The sequence below is a fragment of the Apium graveolens genome, chromosome 10 (genome assembly GCF_009905375.1).
Source record: "Apium graveolens cultivar Ventura chromosome 10, ASM990537v1, whole genome shotgun sequence".
Lineage (NCBI taxonomy): Eukaryota > Viridiplantae > Streptophyta > Magnoliopsida > Apiales > Apiaceae > Apium > Apium graveolens.
In genome coordinates, this window is record NC_133656.1 from 97,115,963 (window position 1) to 97,134,259 (window position 18,297).

The following is an 18,297-nucleotide window of genomic DNA, read 5'->3' on the forward strand; positions in this document are numbered from 1 at the left end:
AAGAAGAAGATACAGTGGATCCTAGGTTTGAGAAAGAATTTCAGAAAGAAAAGTCAGAGATGCAAAGAAAAGAAGCTGAACTTAAGAAGGTCTCACAGATCATTGACAGGAGAAAAGACATTCAAAGAACAGAAACTCTTCAAAAGCAACGTCTTCATGACATTAAAGCTCAAGAAAGGAGAAGAGATGTCAAACTGAAGATTGGTGAAAAGTGGGATGAAGCTAGGAGAGTACTCGATATGCCTCAGCTATGCACTAACAATGATAGGCAGTTCTTACATCTTCTGGACAAGCTGGAAATCTCAAATCCTAACAATGACATGTACATGAATGCTATCAAGACTGAAGTCTCAAGGATCACAGCTGCTTTTGATAGATCCCTAAATGAGATGAGCATTTTTGTATATTGTCAGAGTGAAGGATCATTCAAGGTGTCACTTCATCTATTCGAGAATCGTTCGTTGTCAGAGATTTGGGTTCTTTTAAACAAAGTGAAAAGAAGCTCAGAGTTGAATGAAGTTCTTCGGGAAAGACTTAAAGAGTTTGCCAGCAGGGCTAGTCCTCAAGTGGTCAACAATCCTCATCAAGTGAGATTCTTTAAGTCTGATTGTCTTCAAATCTGTCAGCTAGATGTACAATCTCTTAAAGACTACTCAGCTAAGCATCTGGTCTGGATGGAACATCATTTGAGAACAGCTGGATATTCATCCATGTTGAAGACTCAAGCTGCTGACTTGATTCAAGCTTATTGTGAGAAGAATGTTAAAAGGTACAATCAACTCAAGAATAAGTTGAAGACAGTTGGAGTTCAACCAGTTAGACCTGCAAGCTTCACTTCAGAAAAGGATCGTGTTTTTGACAAGGAATTGCTTCAAGATTTAGAAGAAGGTGAAGTCAGAAGAGAAGACAACTAAAGTCAATTAGCTCAAAACTCAATGTAATATGATTAGAGCGTTATGAATCAAGATAGTCTAATGTAGTTATATGTTCAGGCTAGAGGAACATCTATCTTGTATTCACTTGTAAATTTCATTTGGAATCTGGAAAATGTTAAATATAATCCAGAACTTTTCTGCTATTTACTTTACATTACTGTTCATATCTTTTTCTTATTTGTTAGTTGAGTTATCCTCTAGGTATTTGTTGTTATTGTCTAACAAGCAAATAGGGGGAGATTGAAAGGCATATGTCATAGCCTACTCATTTATTCGAGTATTTAACTCAACTCAAATAAGAATGTAATAAGTAAATAGTGGATCAAGCATCAGAGAGATCTCACAAAGTAACATCTGTCAAAGAATAAAGAAACATTGTTCATCTGCAGTCTTGAAGATTCACTGGAAGAAGTTCAAGAAGTTGATCATGCCTCAGTGATATAAATCAAGATCGTGGAATTAATCAAGTGACAGAGATCTCGTCAAGGTATCATTTATTACAAGGATTCAATCAGAACAACAAAGTCAAGACATGAAGAAACGTCACGAAAGTTAGTCACTCATGAACCAGACAGTACATCGAGTGTCAGCATTGAAGTGACGGAATTGATTCATAAGTCTCGAAGATTGTCTGAAGAATGGATGCTGCTCAGAGATAGTATTAATTCTCTATTAATTTAATTAAGTCATATAATTTAATTAAGAAAATAAATTCTATCTGCAAGGATTAATTTATTGATTAATTGAATTAAAGTGATTAATTAATTTAGAATTAATATTAAGGATTTTCAGAATATTAATTGATTAAAATCTGTGATAATTCTAAAAAGACAACTGATTGAACTAGCATGACAATCGGTATGACAATTGATAGTCATACCGAATGTCTTGCTAATTCAGTTAATTGAATTGATAGAATTTTCAATTAGAATAAAATCAATTAAGTATTCAGAAAAACAATTTCATTTGAACTAATATGACAATCGGTATGACAATCAATAGTCATACCGAAAGTCTTGCTAGTTCATTTTAATTGTCTTCCTAGCTCTAATAAGATTGTCTCACCGAAAGTCATTCAAGCTTAAAAAGATTGTCACTGCAGTTCAACAACTTCGACTGTTTTGATAAATAGAAGCAGAAGACATCATCTCAAAATAACACAGCAAAAACAGAGCAGCCAAAAAACACAAAACAAGAAAAAGCAGAGAACAAAGACAAAATATTTCATCTTCCATCTGCTTATTCAAGATCAAATATTCTAGCTTGTTAATGTTAAATCCAAACCACTAGAATTACTTATCTTGTTCTTGTATATCAATCTAGCGGATTAAAATCCCTAGAACTTAATCTCAAATCGCTTTTAGCATTTGATCTTTTAATTACAAAAATAGAAAAAGTTCATGTCGAATTTATTCTAAATTTGTAATAATTGATTTGAGATTAAACCCTTGTAATCGATACCGTAGTTGTAACACCTTTCAAGTTTAATAAAAGTTTTATTTAACTTGAATTTTGTTTCACAATTTTATTCCGCATTTTATTCGACGAAACGGTATTGTTTGCATTCAACCCCCCTTCTACAAACAAATTGGGACCTAACAAAACCAAATGCCATAACAAGATAACAATAAACACCAAAGTCAGTGATGAATGATATCTTTGAGATGTCGTCCTTGTGCAACTTGATTTGATTGTATCCACCGAATCCATCCATGAAGCTCAGCATCTCATGTTCAGCAGTAGCATCTATTAATGTATTTATCCTTGGTAATGGAAAACAGTCCTTGGGGCATGCGTCATTCAAATCGGTAAAATCCACACACATCCTCCATTTTTTATTAGCCTTCTTTACCATCACAGGTTTGCTAACCATTCTGGAAATTGTATTTCCTAGATGAAACCAGTCTCTAAGACCTTCTCTACTTCCTGTTTTATATCTTCTTGCCTCTCCGGATCAAAACTTCTTTTCTTTTGCTTCACTGTCTTTCGATTCGGATCCATATTCAGTTTGTGAGTAATCAGTTCCAGGTCTATGCCTGGCATATTAGCTGCTGACCATGCAAACACATCACTATTTTCTTGCAAAAATTTCACCAACTTCCCTTTAAGGGGCTCCTCTAGTGTGGCTCCAACGAAAGTCACTTTCTCAGGATCCTCGGGAGCCAAAGGAATCGAAACCAAGTCTTCTGCTAGCTTCCCTCTTTTCTCATCATTCTCTCGGATATCCAGATCTTCAATAGGGAGAACTTGCCCCCAACTCCATCTGCCCTAAGAGAGGCCATATAACAACTTCTTGCCATTTTTCGATCTCCTCTCTCTTCTCCAATCCCATTCCGGGTGGGAAATTTCATAACTGAATGGTAGGAAGAAGGGACTGCCTTGAAGGTATGTATCCCTGTTCTTCTGATGATCTCGTTATAAGTTGAATTAGCCTTAACCACCACAAAGTCCAACATTTATGTTGCTTGCCTTGGTTCTTGACCTATGGTCGTTGGCAACTTAATTATCCCTTCCACGGGGCATTCCACTCCTGCAAATCCATATATCGGCATATCGGTTGAGGTCAATTGAGAATCATTATAACCCATTCTTAAAAAGGTATCATGAGGCAAGATATCCACTAAAGCACAATTATCTACAAGGACCCTCTTCATCGGGTTATTCCCTATTATAGGTGTTATGACCAGCGGGTCATCATGAGGAAATTTCATACCCTCCAAGTCAGAATCATCGAATGTCATTGTCACCCTTTTCCTGGCCCTCTTCGGGGCTTCCCCAATAATATGCATAACCTCTATAGTATATGCTTTACTGGAGTTCCTGGATAATCCAGCAGCAGTTGGTCCTCCAAACATTGTGTTTATCACAGGCCCTCGGGGTCGCGGCCCTCCAAAGATTGTATTTATCACCGGTCCCCTAGGTTGGGGATTCCGCCCCTGATCATCTTGGTCCCTCCTACGATCTTCAAAGTTCTTTCTCCCATTGTTATTCCTATCTCCTCCGTCTCCAGTGTACTTGCTCAACCTTCCTTTTCGAATGAGGAACTCTATTTCATCTTTCAATTGCCTACACTCATCGGTATCATGACCAACATCCTTGTGAAATCTGCAATATTTGCTCTTATCTAGCTTGGTAGGATCAACCTTCAAGGGTTTAGGCCAACGAATATCTCGATCTTTCTCGATTTCCATCAAAATCTGGCTTCTAGGAGCATTCAGCTTAGCATATTCAGTGAACTTTTGCCCAGGTCCTCCCTTCTTCGGGGTTGAATCAGGATTTTGCTCAGTTATAGGATACTTGTCCTTAGCAATATATTCCAAATCAGTTTTCCGCTTCTTGCCTCCAACGGGCTCGTTACTTATTACTGTCTTCCTCATGCTCTCCTCCACTTTGATGTACTTTCCGGCCCTATCTTGGAGCTGCAACATACTTTCAGGGGGGGTGCTTGGCCAAGGACATCTTGAAGAACTCGTCCCTAGTTCCCTGTTGCAGTACTATCATAGCTACCTTGTCATCAAGGTCCGGGACTTTTAAAGCTTCCTTTGTGATTCGATTCAGGTAGTATCTCAAGGATTCCTTCGCTCCCTGCACAATGCTCATGAGGGATGCTGAACTTTTCTTATGCACTCTCCCGCTGATGAATTGCTTAATAAAAGTCTGACTTAATTCTCTGAAGGACCCAATAGAGTTCGGGGGGAAACGACTATACCATCTTTGAGCCATTCCCGACAGGGTTTGAGGAAAGGCCCGACACTTAATAACGTCATTCACGGGCTGCAACAACAGTGTATTAGAGAATGTCCTGACATGATTAGCGGGATCTCCAGTATCATCATAAGCTTTGATAGTGGGCATCTTGAACTTCCTTGAGATATGGGCACTCATTATCTCTTCAGTGAATGGTGGAGTAGGATCATCGGGATCTCCAAGGGGAAGAAGATTGCTTGGATCAGCTCTTGGGACTACAGTCCTTCTTTGTGACGGACCATCCAGGTTTATGCTTGAAGGAGGATTTCTCCCCCTAGGTGGTAGTGGGCCTTGGGAATTCGTCCATCGGGTGCTCCTGGGACGTTGGTTACCATCAGGCATCGGCTCTTTGCCAGCATACCTCCTCCTTGGGGCCACTTCATCATCCGAAGATTCGGAGTCTCTCTCAGTATAAGGACCAGAAAATTCCTGATCCTCCGGGATAGGAGCCAAACCTTGTATGTAGGGGGTGTTTTCCCCCGTGCTTCACTCCGTCCAGCATGTCCACTTCCTCCAACCTCGGGTTGAAGGGGCATCCCATAAGGAGGGTTAGTGATCACAATAGTTGAATACTCATACCCAACGGGTCGAGAATTCACAGGTGTATGTAGCTGTTGAAGTTGGGGATTCGTCCCTTGAGGAGCCGGGGGAATCATCCCTTAAGGTTGATGTTCAGTTGCCCCTACATGGGCTCCTCCTTGGGTGGCGGCATAGGTTGAATACGGAGGTACCTCCACTGTTGACGAAATTATTTGGGTCATCCCCGCTGGTGTTCCTCCTTCAAGGGCGCTGCTTCCTCTCCGTGTTCTCGCCATGGTTGTTGTTGTGCTTTCCCACAGACGGCGCCAAATATTATGGATCAAAACTGAGGTATAATAATTGTTGTATTTATTACTAAGGAACATGAGCTTCGAGGCTCGATTTGACTGCTCTTGTGTTTCGTGACTCGATCTGCCTTAACAAGATGCCTACGTACCTTGCTGATTGCCAAGGATCAAGTCAAAAATGTAGTTCTGATTGGTGGGGGTGAGATCCCTTATATAGATGTTGGGAGTCCTTGAATTGGACTTGGGTTAGGAGACTTGGTGGGCAAGTATCAGAATTAGAATGAACTTTGGATTCCTAAGAGGTAGGAAATTGATTCATTATCCCACGAGGTTCCTTGGAGGCCAATCTACAATGATTTATTTCCCCACTAAGACTCATCTTATCAGCTGACTTATCCCTTATTAATTAATTACGAAATTAATTAATATTTAGGGTTTTGGGCCCTCTCAAATGGGCCAAACTTTCAGCCCAATTCTGATGTAATTAATGCGACATTAATTACATACTCAGGCCTTATTTTATTCCCTATCACCTACCCAAACACAATCCCGGGGACTTGTACCCAACAACACCCCGGGGTTAGGGGCCATAAATCAAAGAAAAAATGAAAAAAAATCCAAGTTACAAAAATTAAAGGGCCTACCCAAACACAACCCCTTGGACTTGTACCCAACAACACCCCGAAATCAAAGAAAAAAATGTAAATTTTTTTCCAAGTTACAAAAATCAAAGGGCCTTCCCAAACACAACCCCGAGGACTTGCACCCAACAACACCCCGGGGTCAAGAGCCATAAATCAAAGCACAACTCCGGAAAATAGCACTTCTCCCCCATCCGGGTAAACCCACATAAGGGATTGGGAGGAAAATGATAGGCCACAAGTAATCAGGCCCAAAGGAAATGTTACAAAGCCCAAGTAAGGGACACCCCAGGCCTAAACGGGGTGGTCCCCGGGACACGTGACAATTGACAAAAATGTCAACTGTCTCATATTACCAGAAATAGAACAACTACATCCCAACCGTCCATGTGGATAAATCTCAGGTCACCCTAGTTACAAAAGGACAGTCGGACCCCACTTGCCATCTGAACCATCCAATCACTCACCAATCAAGAATCATCAAGGGTTAGGATGAAGAGGTACAAACCCCTAAAATCCTAAATTTGGGGGTCTATAAAAGGCCACAAGATTAGGGTTTTAGGTGTAGAAAATATTGTCTGCTATACACACAGATATACACACCATTACATATATTTTTGAATAGTTCATTCTTCCCTCTTCTTCTTCTTCAAGAAACCCCATTCTTATTCTCACACCAGAGTTGCCGCGGGGACACAACCTCCCTCCGGTTTTGTTATGCCATGTGGACTGGGCTCAAGCTCGAGCGAGAGAGGAGAAGATCGGGAATAAACAGAGTTATCATTGCTCAAAATAATAGTTGGAGGATGAGAGCATGTACTTGATTGTCTACGTAACAAGGAAGGATTTATATTGTCTAATATTCAAGCTGTTTTCAAGCACTTAAAATAAAACTAAAGAATTCGCAGTGCATATGCAGTGAGATTGTTGGTGAATGAGTGCCAAGTTAAGGTAGAGGCTGGCAATAGTTTAATTAATGTTAAAAGTAGAGCGGAGAAATTTGTTGCAGGAGATGAGCATCGTTGATTGTTGGACCTGATATGCTATGTTGTTGAGGAGTTGCCTAAATTGATGCAGTTGGACAATGAGGATGAGAAGATCTTTTTAAGTGTTTGAGGTATGTGAAGCTCGCCTGTATTGTTCTTCTTTATTACTTTGATATGTTCTCACTGCAGAGTGCATACACAGATTACCCTTGTTTTTCATTAGAGGTTCCAATCTTCGAACCCCTGATATAACAGATAGCAAGTGTCTACTTGCTCTTGTTCCTAACTGATGTCTTTACTCCACTCTGCAGTAGAATCTGTGCTGAGTCCTGATAATTTTTACATATTTCTTTTAATCTCTTCCTAAGAAGAGCAATTTGACTTGCCAAAAGAAGAAAGAAGATTGCACACATTTCTTCGTGTTTACATCAAAGTTCATTCTTCATTAAACCTTTACCCCCCCTGAAATTATTGTTTCAAAGATTTGGTTGGATTCTACAGGAACTAGGTGGTCTACCTGCTACTGTCTTGCCTCTTCTGCAGCTGCAGTCTCCCGCAAGAGCTTCTATGTCGTCCCTAAGTAAGTCTTGGTTCATGGATGTGGGAAATTGTAGTATGGATATATCCCCTTGTTGGTTGTACTGGTCTATCTTTTCAAATAAATAGTTGCCTGAATAGATTGACGTCAGTGAACATTCTTCATAGAATCGTGTTTCTGTTTCCAATACCAATCTTATCAAACGTATTCAAATCAATCTGTCATCCTTTAAAGACCATTTTTCATTAAAACTTGATACTGTATAGTACAAGACTACAAGTTAGTTGTGAAGTTTCACTTTTCTCTAGCATCATAGTCTTTTGAATAGGGTAAAATTATCCTTCTTTTTAGAACTAAACACAAGTGTCATATAGCAAATCTGTATCCTAATGTTATCTTTATTGCTATAGCTACAAGCGCAGTCCCTGGTATATCTTAGCGAAGGGGGAAAAGTCATGGACTAATCCTAACAGAACATCACCAATGCAGAAAAAAGTTGCTTCCCGATCTGAAAATCATACATTTATATTCATTATCAATGAATTTTAAAGAACTTTAAAGTTGACTGTATCTATACATGAGGAAGTTCTATAACTTCGTAAAATAAAAGATGAGACAGTTATATATATACACGACAATGATCCTAAAAAGACCGATATTAATTTTCATGCATAACAAAATGTCTATATAGTCCTCATAACCCAACCACCGAGGCACTGAATGTGCCAAACTAGTATGAACACTTGCTCTTTCTGCGTCATGATTTGTATAAGGTACTTCAATACTGACACTCACACTAACATGCATCTACAACTTCTTACTGTTACAACTTCTTGAAACAATTATACAGTATTAAATGTACTTGGTATAGCATCAAGTGTTACAACAGGTTTATTAATAATTCAAAACAGAGGTGAGTCAAGCTTGTTCTCCAGCAATAACTTATGTTTAATCCCTGTCAAGTGTCAACTATACACAACAATTTGCACCGATGATTTAAACCATCTGCTTCTATTTTTTACATTCCATTTTGTCCGTGATCTAATTAACACGTATGGAGCTGCTCAAGCATGCGGTGCTTTACTTTCTTTTATTCGGACATATACACTTGGATCGAGTCTGGCTGAGCGTCTGCATCAAAATGTTAAATATTAGTTGAATCAGAAAACCTGTAGGTGATTCATGTGAGCTTGTACAAGATATAATTTTTTGCAATACCTGCACTTCTTTTTGGAGGTCTTTAATGTAGACAACAGCCAAGTCTAACATATCAGCTGTATTTGCTTGCTGCAGGTTGACAAGAATAATGTGATTATTCCACTTTACCATATATATCTTTAAAGAACAATTTAAAGTTCATTATCTGTAATTTACCTTGTCCATATTTGGAAAAAGATCTTGCAGCTTTTTCATTCGTGCACTAATCCGTGTTCGTCTCACCTATAAACCATCAAGCCCAGATGTATATTATGTGTCAAGTTGTAGATGTGAGTGTTATAGGCTTATAGCTATTGTCACTTGTCAGTGAAAAAAGAATTGCAATCTCTTAATAAATAAAAAGTTTACATATCAACCACCCGATATCCAACTTCCGATTGTGATATACCGGGCATATTTGATTTGGTTTACTTTAGAACTTGTAATCGTCTGGGAATGGTTATTTAGACTTACCCTCTCTGCAATGCTTCGCGGATGAGTAGCAAAGCCTCTTTTTGCCCTGATTTTACATGGAATGGGGTCTTGCTGGAACTGCAGAAAGTTCTCCATTGTTGCCATTTCAGCAGAAGTGCTTGGCAAGCTCAGTTGGTGAACTAAACCAGAGGTGTAATGGTTGAAATCATCATTCTAGTAAACCAGGAAAAAGAAAGTAATTCAATTGACTGACAAGAAAAGTTAGTAAATAAAAAACCTTTCACATAAACAATTCTAAGTCAATACCTGCTTGTCCAGTCTAGTCATATTGGATAACATCTTCACTTCACCATCTCTGTTTCTTTTTAAGTTGTTGCTGGTAGGATCATTGTGAAAATTCTGGACATAAGCCCTATTAGAATTCCCTCCATTATGTCCATTGTCTAAGTACAAATCACTATTTCCAACGTTCTCATTTGCATTAGCAGCACTCTGAGGCATGAACCTTGAGTGAGAAGACGGCCCAGATGAGAAGTTCAGATAATTATCCAACCTATTCAGTGCGGAGCTTAATCCTGTATTAGTCTTATTAGAAGATCTGAAACTTCCCACATTGTTCATCCCCACGAATCCTATTAATAAGCATCAAGTTCTTAGCAGCCCATACAAAATCATTGTAAGAAAAATACAAAAAAATATCTAAGTTTTATTTAACTACTTGCTATCTTCTGATGCATACAAGAATCACCAAATACATGATAATTATAATCAGTGACAACCATTTGCAGGAAAGATCCAGCAGGGCAGCACAAAGTCGCTTTATAAAAGATCATTCACCTCAGATCCAGACTAAAAGGTAGATAGAAGTTCATAAATTTAAACAGAAGTAAACAAAAGGTCGCAGATTGGATCTGTTTACTTCCACATGTACTAAAACTATCACACACACATGTAGTTCCTTGTTTATGCAACCAATCGAAGTTAATCTAAATCTTATCACAGATATTAAATTTGAAGCAGCAGATAAATAACAAGAGGCAGTGATGTACCAGTACCAATATCATCATCGGCTAAACTTGACTGAAATCCAGCTGGAGAACTGCTCTGTCGTACTAAACGATTTTCATTACTAGTCTCCTTCTTCACTTGATTCAGATTCTCCACTCCTGCATTCGAACTAAAACCCCTAAACAAATCCTCCACGCCACTACTAACCGAGTTCTTAACAGAATCCGTCTTAACTCCCTTCGTATACTTAAAATTACCCGAATCAAAAAAGTTCATCTCTGTCTCAAGATTAGAACTATGATACTCATCAGCAACAACATTATCATTCACAAGACTCTCCAAGAAAGAGCTAGGAACAGACTGATACCTGGTCAGATTCGAGCTCTGTTGTTGCGAAGAATTTTGATTATTCATGTAGTTGAACGTCTCAGAATGTGCAGTTTCTTTATTTTTAGCAAAATGATCAGCTGCAGGTACTGGAAACATGTAATTTGATGCAGCAAGTAAACTATCCATTTCTCTAGATATGATTCTTGATCCCTCAACTTTGTACATAATAAAGAATATCTAAACAAGTAAAATTTTGCTGAGCAAGTGTACAACTTAAATCTTGATCAAATGGATGGCAAGAATCATGTATTTATATTGTAACTTGGGCTTAAGGTTGCTAGATTTTTACATCATGTAACGTGTACACGTCAGCCAGTGATCTTAAATTTGCGGACCATGGATCTGGACATAATTTGTGGATCTTTCATTTTATTGTTTTTGTCTTTTTTCTCATTAATTTGTTGTGATTGTGAACTTTGAAGTGGAGTTTTTGATTAAAAATTGGATGACTAATCACTAATGCAACTACTTTCGCAAACCTACCATTAGAGCTAGCCCGCTATATGCAAAATAGCTATAGTAAGTTTTATAGTGCCCAATATTTTATTCTAGTTCATACATATTTTATAAGTAAATATAATTTAAAATATTATAAAATATATTATTTTTCGAATGATATTCATTATTTTATTAAAAATTTGCAGATTGCATATATTTTACAAGTAAAACATTACAAAATATATTATTTTACAAAACATGCTTATTTTACTGAACATAAATGTTCATTGCATAACATACATTGCAGAATATACATGTTTAGTTACTATGTTTAGTTACAGAATATACATATTCTACTTGCAAATATGAGATTTACATGATTTTATTGAAATAATGATATTTATGAAACATATTTACAAGATAACATATTTTAAAAGATATTTTATTTAAAGAAAATAATTGGACTTCGAAAACTCAAATAAAAAGATAAACTATATAGAACTTCACTCATTATTATAATATAACATTTCAAATTAACATTTGGTATTAAAATAAAAATTGCATTCCAATACTAATTTCATAACCAATTTCAAATTTACATAAATTTTTTAACTACAGGACAATAATTATTTAGCTTTTCCTCTTCGATTATAGTAACGGATAAGGTGAAAGGATGAATGTTTCAAATATAGAAAAAGGAATATTTGCATCTAAGTAACGCTCAGAACCAAGAATAGCATTGCACTTGACTTGCTCTCGTTACTTATACTGTAACAAAATTTTTGAAAAATAATGTATTATTTATATTAGAAGAGTTTTATATTATATTGATAGGGAAGAAAATAAACCCTTGATATGCAATTAATGTTGTATTAATTATGCCCGTGTTGGGTCAATATTAAAGCCCATTAGAAAGGGTCCAAAATCCTGAATATTAATTATTTCCGTAATTAATAAAGATGGGAAAATCAGCTATTAATAAAAGTCCTAAAAAGGATATAAGTCCCTGTGGATTAGCCTCCAAGGGGCCTCATAGGATAAGGAATCGGTTTCCTACATCCTAGGACTCCAAAGTCCATTTTTAGTATGAGGCTTGTCCATCAAGTCTCCTAACCCTAACCTAACTCAAAGGCATCTCATGCCTATATAAGGGGTCTCACCCCACAAATCAGAACTACGTTTTTGACTTGATCCTTGGCACACAACAAGGTATGTAGGCATCTTGTTAAGGCATATTGAGTCACGAAACACAAGAGCAGTCAAATCGAGCCTCGAAGCTCACGAACCCTTGCAATAAATACGACCTAATTTTCAATCCATAACATTTGGCGTCGTCTGTGGGAAGGCATAATAACAACCATGGTGAGAACACGGAGCGGGAACAACACCCCCGAAGGAACACCATCTGGGACGACCCAAACGATTTCGTCAACGATGGAGATATCCCACACTCATCCTACGCCTCCACCCAAGGAGGACCCCTGATAGGGGCAGTTGAGTCTCAGCCACATGGGACGAATCCCCCGGCTACTCAAGGGATGAATTCCCGATTTCAGAAGGTGCATGCACCTGTGAATCCTCGACCCGTTGGGTATGAATATTCAACAATTGTGATCATTAACCTCCCTTATGGGATGCCCCTATACCCTGAGTTTGGAGGAAGTGGACATGCTAATCGGAGTGAAACAAAAGGGCATACACCCCCTATATACGCGGCTTGGCTCCTATTCCGGAGGACCAATAGTTCTGTGGACCCTACACTGAAAGAGACTCCGAATCTTCGGATGACGATGTAGCTCCGAGAAGGAGGCGTGCTGGTAAAGAACCAATGTCTGATGCTAACCCGCGCCCCAGAAGCACCCGAAGGGCGAATCCCCAAGAAGTACAAGAGATGATCAGGGCCCACGAAGCTGAGATCCAAAGGCTGAAGCGCGATCTAGAGGCGCACCTGACCCCGAGACCCCCACTACCTCCGAGGAGGAGAAATCCTACTCAAATCATAGACTTGGATGGTCCAATACAAAGAAGGCATGTTGTCCCAAAGGGCTGATCCAAGTGACCTTCTGCCCCTAGGAGATCCCGATGATCCAACTCCACCATTCACTGAAGAAATAATGAATGATCACATCTCAAGGAAGTGTAAGATGCCCAACATCAAAGCTTATGATGGCACTGGAGATCCCGCCAATCATGTCAGAACATTCTCTAATGCACTATTGTTGCAGCCCGTGAACGATGCTATTAAGTGTCGGGCATTTCCGCAAACCCTGATTAGGAATGGCTCAAAGATGGTACAGTCGTTTTCCATCGATATCTATTGAGTCCTTTAGAGATATAAGTTAAGCTTTTATCAAGCAATTCATCAGTGAAAGAGTACATGAGAAAAGTTTGGCATCTCTCATGAGCATTGTGTAAGGACCAAAGGAGTCCTTGAAATATTATCTGAACCGTTTCACAAAGGAGGCATTGAAGGTCCCAGACCTCAATGACAAGGTAGCTATGATAACACTACAGCAGGGAACAAGGGATGAATTCTTCAAAATGTCCCTAGCTAAGAGACCCTCTAAGAGCATCTTACAGCTTCAAGATAGGGCTAGGAAGTATACCAAAATGGAGGAAAGTACGAGGAAGACGGTGGTGAACAACGAGCCTGCTGGTAGCAAGAAGCGGAAGACTGATCTGGAATATAATGCTAAGGACAAGTATCCTAGAACCGAGAAAGACATTGATTCAACCCCAAGAAAGGGAGGACCTGGGCAAAAGTTCACCGAATATGCTAAGCTGAGTGCCCCTAGAAGCCATATCTTAATGGAAATCGAGAGAGATAGGGATGTTCGTTGGCCCAAACCCTTAAAGGCTGATCCTGCTAAGCTAGATAAGAGCAAATATTGTAGATTTTACAGGGATGCTAGCCATGACATCGATGAGTGTAGATAACTGAAGGATGAAATTGAATTCCTTATTCGAAAAGGAAGGCTGATCAAGTATACACAAGATGGAGGAGATAAGAGTAACAATGGAAGAAGGAACTTGGATGATCGTAGAAAGGATCAGGATGATCAGGGGAAAAACCCCCAACCCCGAGGGTCGGTGATAAATAAAATCTTTGGGGGAACTCAGCCTCGAGGACCGGTAATAAACACAATCTTTGGAGGACCAACTGCAGCTGGATTGTCTAAGAACTCAAGAAAAGCTTATACCAGAGAAGTCATGCACATAGTGGGAGAAGCTCTGAAAAGAGCCAGGACTGGAGTAGCAATGGTGTTTGATGCTTTCGACTTGGAAGGGGTCAAGTTTCCTTATGTGATCCCCTAGTCATAACACCCATAATTGGGAACAGTCCGGTGAAAAGAGTCCTTGTAGACAATGGAGCGTTGATAGACATCTTACTCTATGATACCTTCATAAGAATGGGTTACAATGATTCTCAATTGACCAACTGATATGTCGATATATGGTTTTGCTGGAGTTGAGTGCCCCGAAGAAGGGATAATTAATCTACCTTTTACTATAGGTCAAGAACCAAAGCAAGCAACACAGGTGTTAAACTTCATGGTAGTAAAGGTTGGATCAACTTATAATGCAATTATGGGAAGAACGGGAATACATGCTTTCATGGCAGTCCCCTCTTCTTACCATTCAGTGATGAAGTTTCCCACCCGAAACGGGATTGAAGAAGAGAGAGGAGATCAGAAGATGGAAAGGAGTTATTATGTAGCCTCCCTTAGGGCTGATGAGTTGGGGGGCAGGTTTTGCCTATCGAAGGTCTGGATATCCACGATAATGATAAGAAAAGAGGGAAGCCAGCAGAAGACTTGATTCCAATCCCTTTGGTTCCCGAAAATCCTGAGAAAGTGACTTTCAATGGAGCATCACTAAAGGAGCCCCTTAGAGGAAATTGGTGAAGTTTTTACAAGAAAATAGTGATGTATTCACATGGTCAGTGGCTGATATGCCCGGCATAGACCCGAAGTTGATCACTCATAAATTGAATGCAGATCCGAATCGAAAGACCATGAAACAAAAGAAAAGGAGTTTTACCCCTGAGAGGCAGGAGGCAATCAAGCAAGAAGTAGAGAAGCTCTTAGAGACTAGGTTCATTGAGAAGATACAATTTTTGGAATGGTTAGCAAACCCTGTAATGGTAAAGAAGGCTAATGGAAAATATAGGATATGCGTGGATTTCACCGATCTGAATGATGCATGCCCAAATGATTGTTTCCCGCTGCCATGGATAGATACACTAATCGATGCGACCGATGGTCCTGAGATGCTGAGCTTTATGTATGGATTTAGTGGATACAATCAGATCAAAATACATAAGGATGACATCCCAAAGGTATCATTTATCACTGACTTTGGTGTTTTTTTTTTATCTTGTTATGGCGCTTAGGCTTAAGAATGTAGGAGCTACCTATCAAAGGTTGGTAAACAAGATTTTTAAAGATCTTATTGGAAAAATAATGGAAGTGTATATAGATGACATGTTAGTCAAGAGTCTTGTGAAGACTTACCACGTAGCCCATTTGAGGGAAGCCTTTGAGATCCCGAGAAATCACAAAATGATGTTAAATTCTGTAAAGTGTGCTTTCGGAGTAGGATCTGGAAATTTCTTGGGATTAATGGTCTCCAATAGGGGAATCGAGGCCAATCCCGATAAAATAAAAGTTATCCTGGATATGGAACCACCACGTTCCATAAAGGACGTTCAAAAACTCATCGGGAGAGTTGCGGCTCTAGGACGATTCATCTCGAAATTCGGAGACAAGTGCTTGCCATTCTTCAAATCCTTGAAGAAAGTAAAAGATTTCATATGGACTGAGGAAAGTCAAGAGGCATTTGAAGGATTGAAGAAATATATGATTCAAGCCCCGTTATTGGCCAAACCAGCCCTAAATGAAACTTTGTACTTATATTTGGTCGTTTCATAAAATGCCTTGAGCGCCGTATTGGTTAAGGAGGAACTTAAAGTCCAGAAACCCATATAATATGTCAGTAAGATTCTGCACGGAGCTGAGTTGAATTATTCGACTATTGAAAAGTTTGCTTTAGTCCTAGTAATGGCTTCAAGGAAGTTGCGTCCTTACTTCCAAGCTCATAAAATTGAAGTTCTAACAAGTCAATCTTTGAGAAACATCATCCACAGTCCTAAATCCAGTGGAAGGCTGATTAAATGGGCCATTGAGCTGGGAGAATTCGACATAAAATATAAGCCACGAACGGCGATAAAAGCCCAGGCCTTGGCTGACTTCGTGGTTGAATATACCATCCTCAACCAAGAAGTCGGGGGGTAGGAAGATACTGAACCTCAGGGTATGGAGGGAAAAAAGGATAATGAAGGAGGACATAACAAGGACAAGAAATTCTGGGTTCTCTATTTTGATGGAGCATCAAAAACAAATTTGAGTGGGGCAGGGCTAGATTTACAAAGCCCCGATGGATTCTTGATTGAAAAGGCTATGAAGTTAGATTTTCCAACTACAAATAATGAAGCTGAGTATGAAGCTCTGATAGCTGGCCTTGGCCTAACAAGAACATTAAGGGTCAAGAACCTGAAAGTTTGTGGAGATTCTAAGCTAGTGGTATCCCAGGTCAAGGGGAAATTTGAGGCAAGAGATGAAACCATGGCAAAGTATGTACGCCTAGTGAGGGCCGTAATGACTCAGTTCGATGAATGCCATATTGAATATGTTCCAAGAAAAGAAAATGCTAAGGTCGATGCGTTATCCAATTTTGCCTCGTCAAAAATAGAAGAAAGCTTTGGGAGCATGTACTTTCGCATTTTAAAAATAAGAAGCATTGATATTAAGCTTGTTGCCCCTATAGGGTTGGGGACATCATGGATATATCCTATTAAGGCTCATCCACAAATCGGGTGGCTTCCTAGTGATGCTGTGGAAGCAAGAAAGTTGTCTGTACGAGACTTAAAATATTCTTTGGTTGATGGAATTCTTTATAAAAGGTCCTTTGTGGTTCCTTATTTAAGATGTCTCAGGCCAGATGAGGCTCGACTTGCTTTAGAGTAAGTGCATGAGGGTATATGTGTCCAACACTTGGGGGGCAGGGCCCTAGCCCACAAGATTACTCACTTAGGCTTTTATTGGCCAGAAATGATGGTCGATGCCAAATAATATGTCAAGAAATGTGATCGTTGTCAGAAACATGCCCCCTGTAGTAAGGCAACCTCCTGAAATGCTGACTTCTATAGACTCCCCAATCCCATTTGCTTTGTGGAGAATGCATATTCTCGGGTCTTTCCCAATGGCTATTGCTCAAAGAAAATTCTTGATTGTGGCGATTGACTATTTTACCAAATGGATTGAAGCCAAACCCTTGGCTAGGATTACGACTAAACAAGTCTCTTAGTTCCCGTGGGAGAATATTATGTGTAGATACGAAATTCCCCGAATCTTGGTGACCGACAATGGAACACAGTTCAATAATGAAGAATAACAATATATAAAGAAAAAGATGAAGGAAAATATGAATGAAATTACCCCTATCAGAGGCCTGAGAAAGGCCAACTTTCTTGAGAGAAAACTCCTCTAGGAGAGTCCAGGTGTCTGTTTGTCCATTATATGCAATAACTGCTTGATAAGCGGCCTACTCCTCAGCAGTAAGCCTAATGTTAGCCGAGCTACCATCAACTACCATGCAAAAGGGCCTACGAAATAAGCTAGCCCAATCACCTCTGGCCCAGGTTAGCCTAAAAAACTCATCTCTCCACTTTGGGTTGTTTTCAACAATGGAGTTGCTATCAAAAATATGGGGACACTTAGGCCTTTGACGGATAAAAACCCAGCCCGGTTGAGTTAAAGGACTATTATAAAATTGAAAAAATTTCTTAAAAAGGGGGACTGAAAGGGGAAAATTATTCCTAAGGCACAGAACCATAAAACAGATGATATTCCTCCATGCATTTGGAGGGAGTTGACAGGGATTTATTTGAACATCTTCGAGGAGACGAGGGATAAATTCATGAAAGGGGGACCTAAGGCCGGTAGCTATGGCACCCCAGTAAATAAAAAGAGTACCTCTTCCCAATTGCAAGTTCTATCTCAAGGGTGGCTGGAGTAATCCTAAGGTAAGGAGGAAGTTTATACAGGGAGTTGTAACTCTCTATTCTATCATCTACTCCGTGGAATGTTATCGTGA

General features: G+C 39.3%; 1 protein-coding gene across 2 annotated transcripts; it reads right to left on the reverse strand.

Annotated features, from left to right (window-relative positions):
• Positions 1-8,278: 8,278 nt before the first annotated feature.
• LOC141692821 (transcription factor bHLH129-like) lies at positions 8,279-11,054 on the reverse strand. Of its 2 annotated transcripts, none has more exons than XM_074497764.1 (6): positions 10,356-11,054; positions 9,613-9,938; positions 9,346-9,519; positions 9,049-9,114; positions 8,893-8,961; positions 8,279-8,805 (listed from the first exon to the last, which is right to left on the reverse strand). In XM_074497764.1, exons 1-6 carry the CDS (start codon positions 10,867-10,869, stop codon positions 8,755-8,757), a joined length of 1,200 nt encoding a protein of 399 aa, XP_074353865.1. In that variant the 5' UTR covers positions 10,870-11,054; the 3' UTR covers positions 8,279-8,754. The 2 variants fall into 2 exon arrangements, with proteins under 2 accessions (XP_074353865.1, XP_074353866.1); XM_074497765.1 differs by having other exon boundaries at positions 10,362-11,053.
• Positions 11,055-18,297: the final 7,243 nt, after the last annotated feature.

Bases quoted from the DNA above. Each gene is read 5' to 3' on its own strand.
- LOC141692821 (XM_074497764.1), bottom strand. From the start codon at position 10,869: ATGTACAAAGTTGAGGGATCAAGAATCATATCTAGAGAAATGGATAGT. The intron at 9,520-9,612 runs GTATTGACTTAG...CTGGTTTACTAG, and splicing joins TGACTAGACTGGACAAGCAG to AATGATGATTTCAACCATTA. The intron at 8,806-8,892 runs GTATTGCAAAAA...ATTTTGATGCAG, and splicing joins ACCTCCAAAAAGAAGTGCAG to ACGCTCAGCCAGACTCGATC.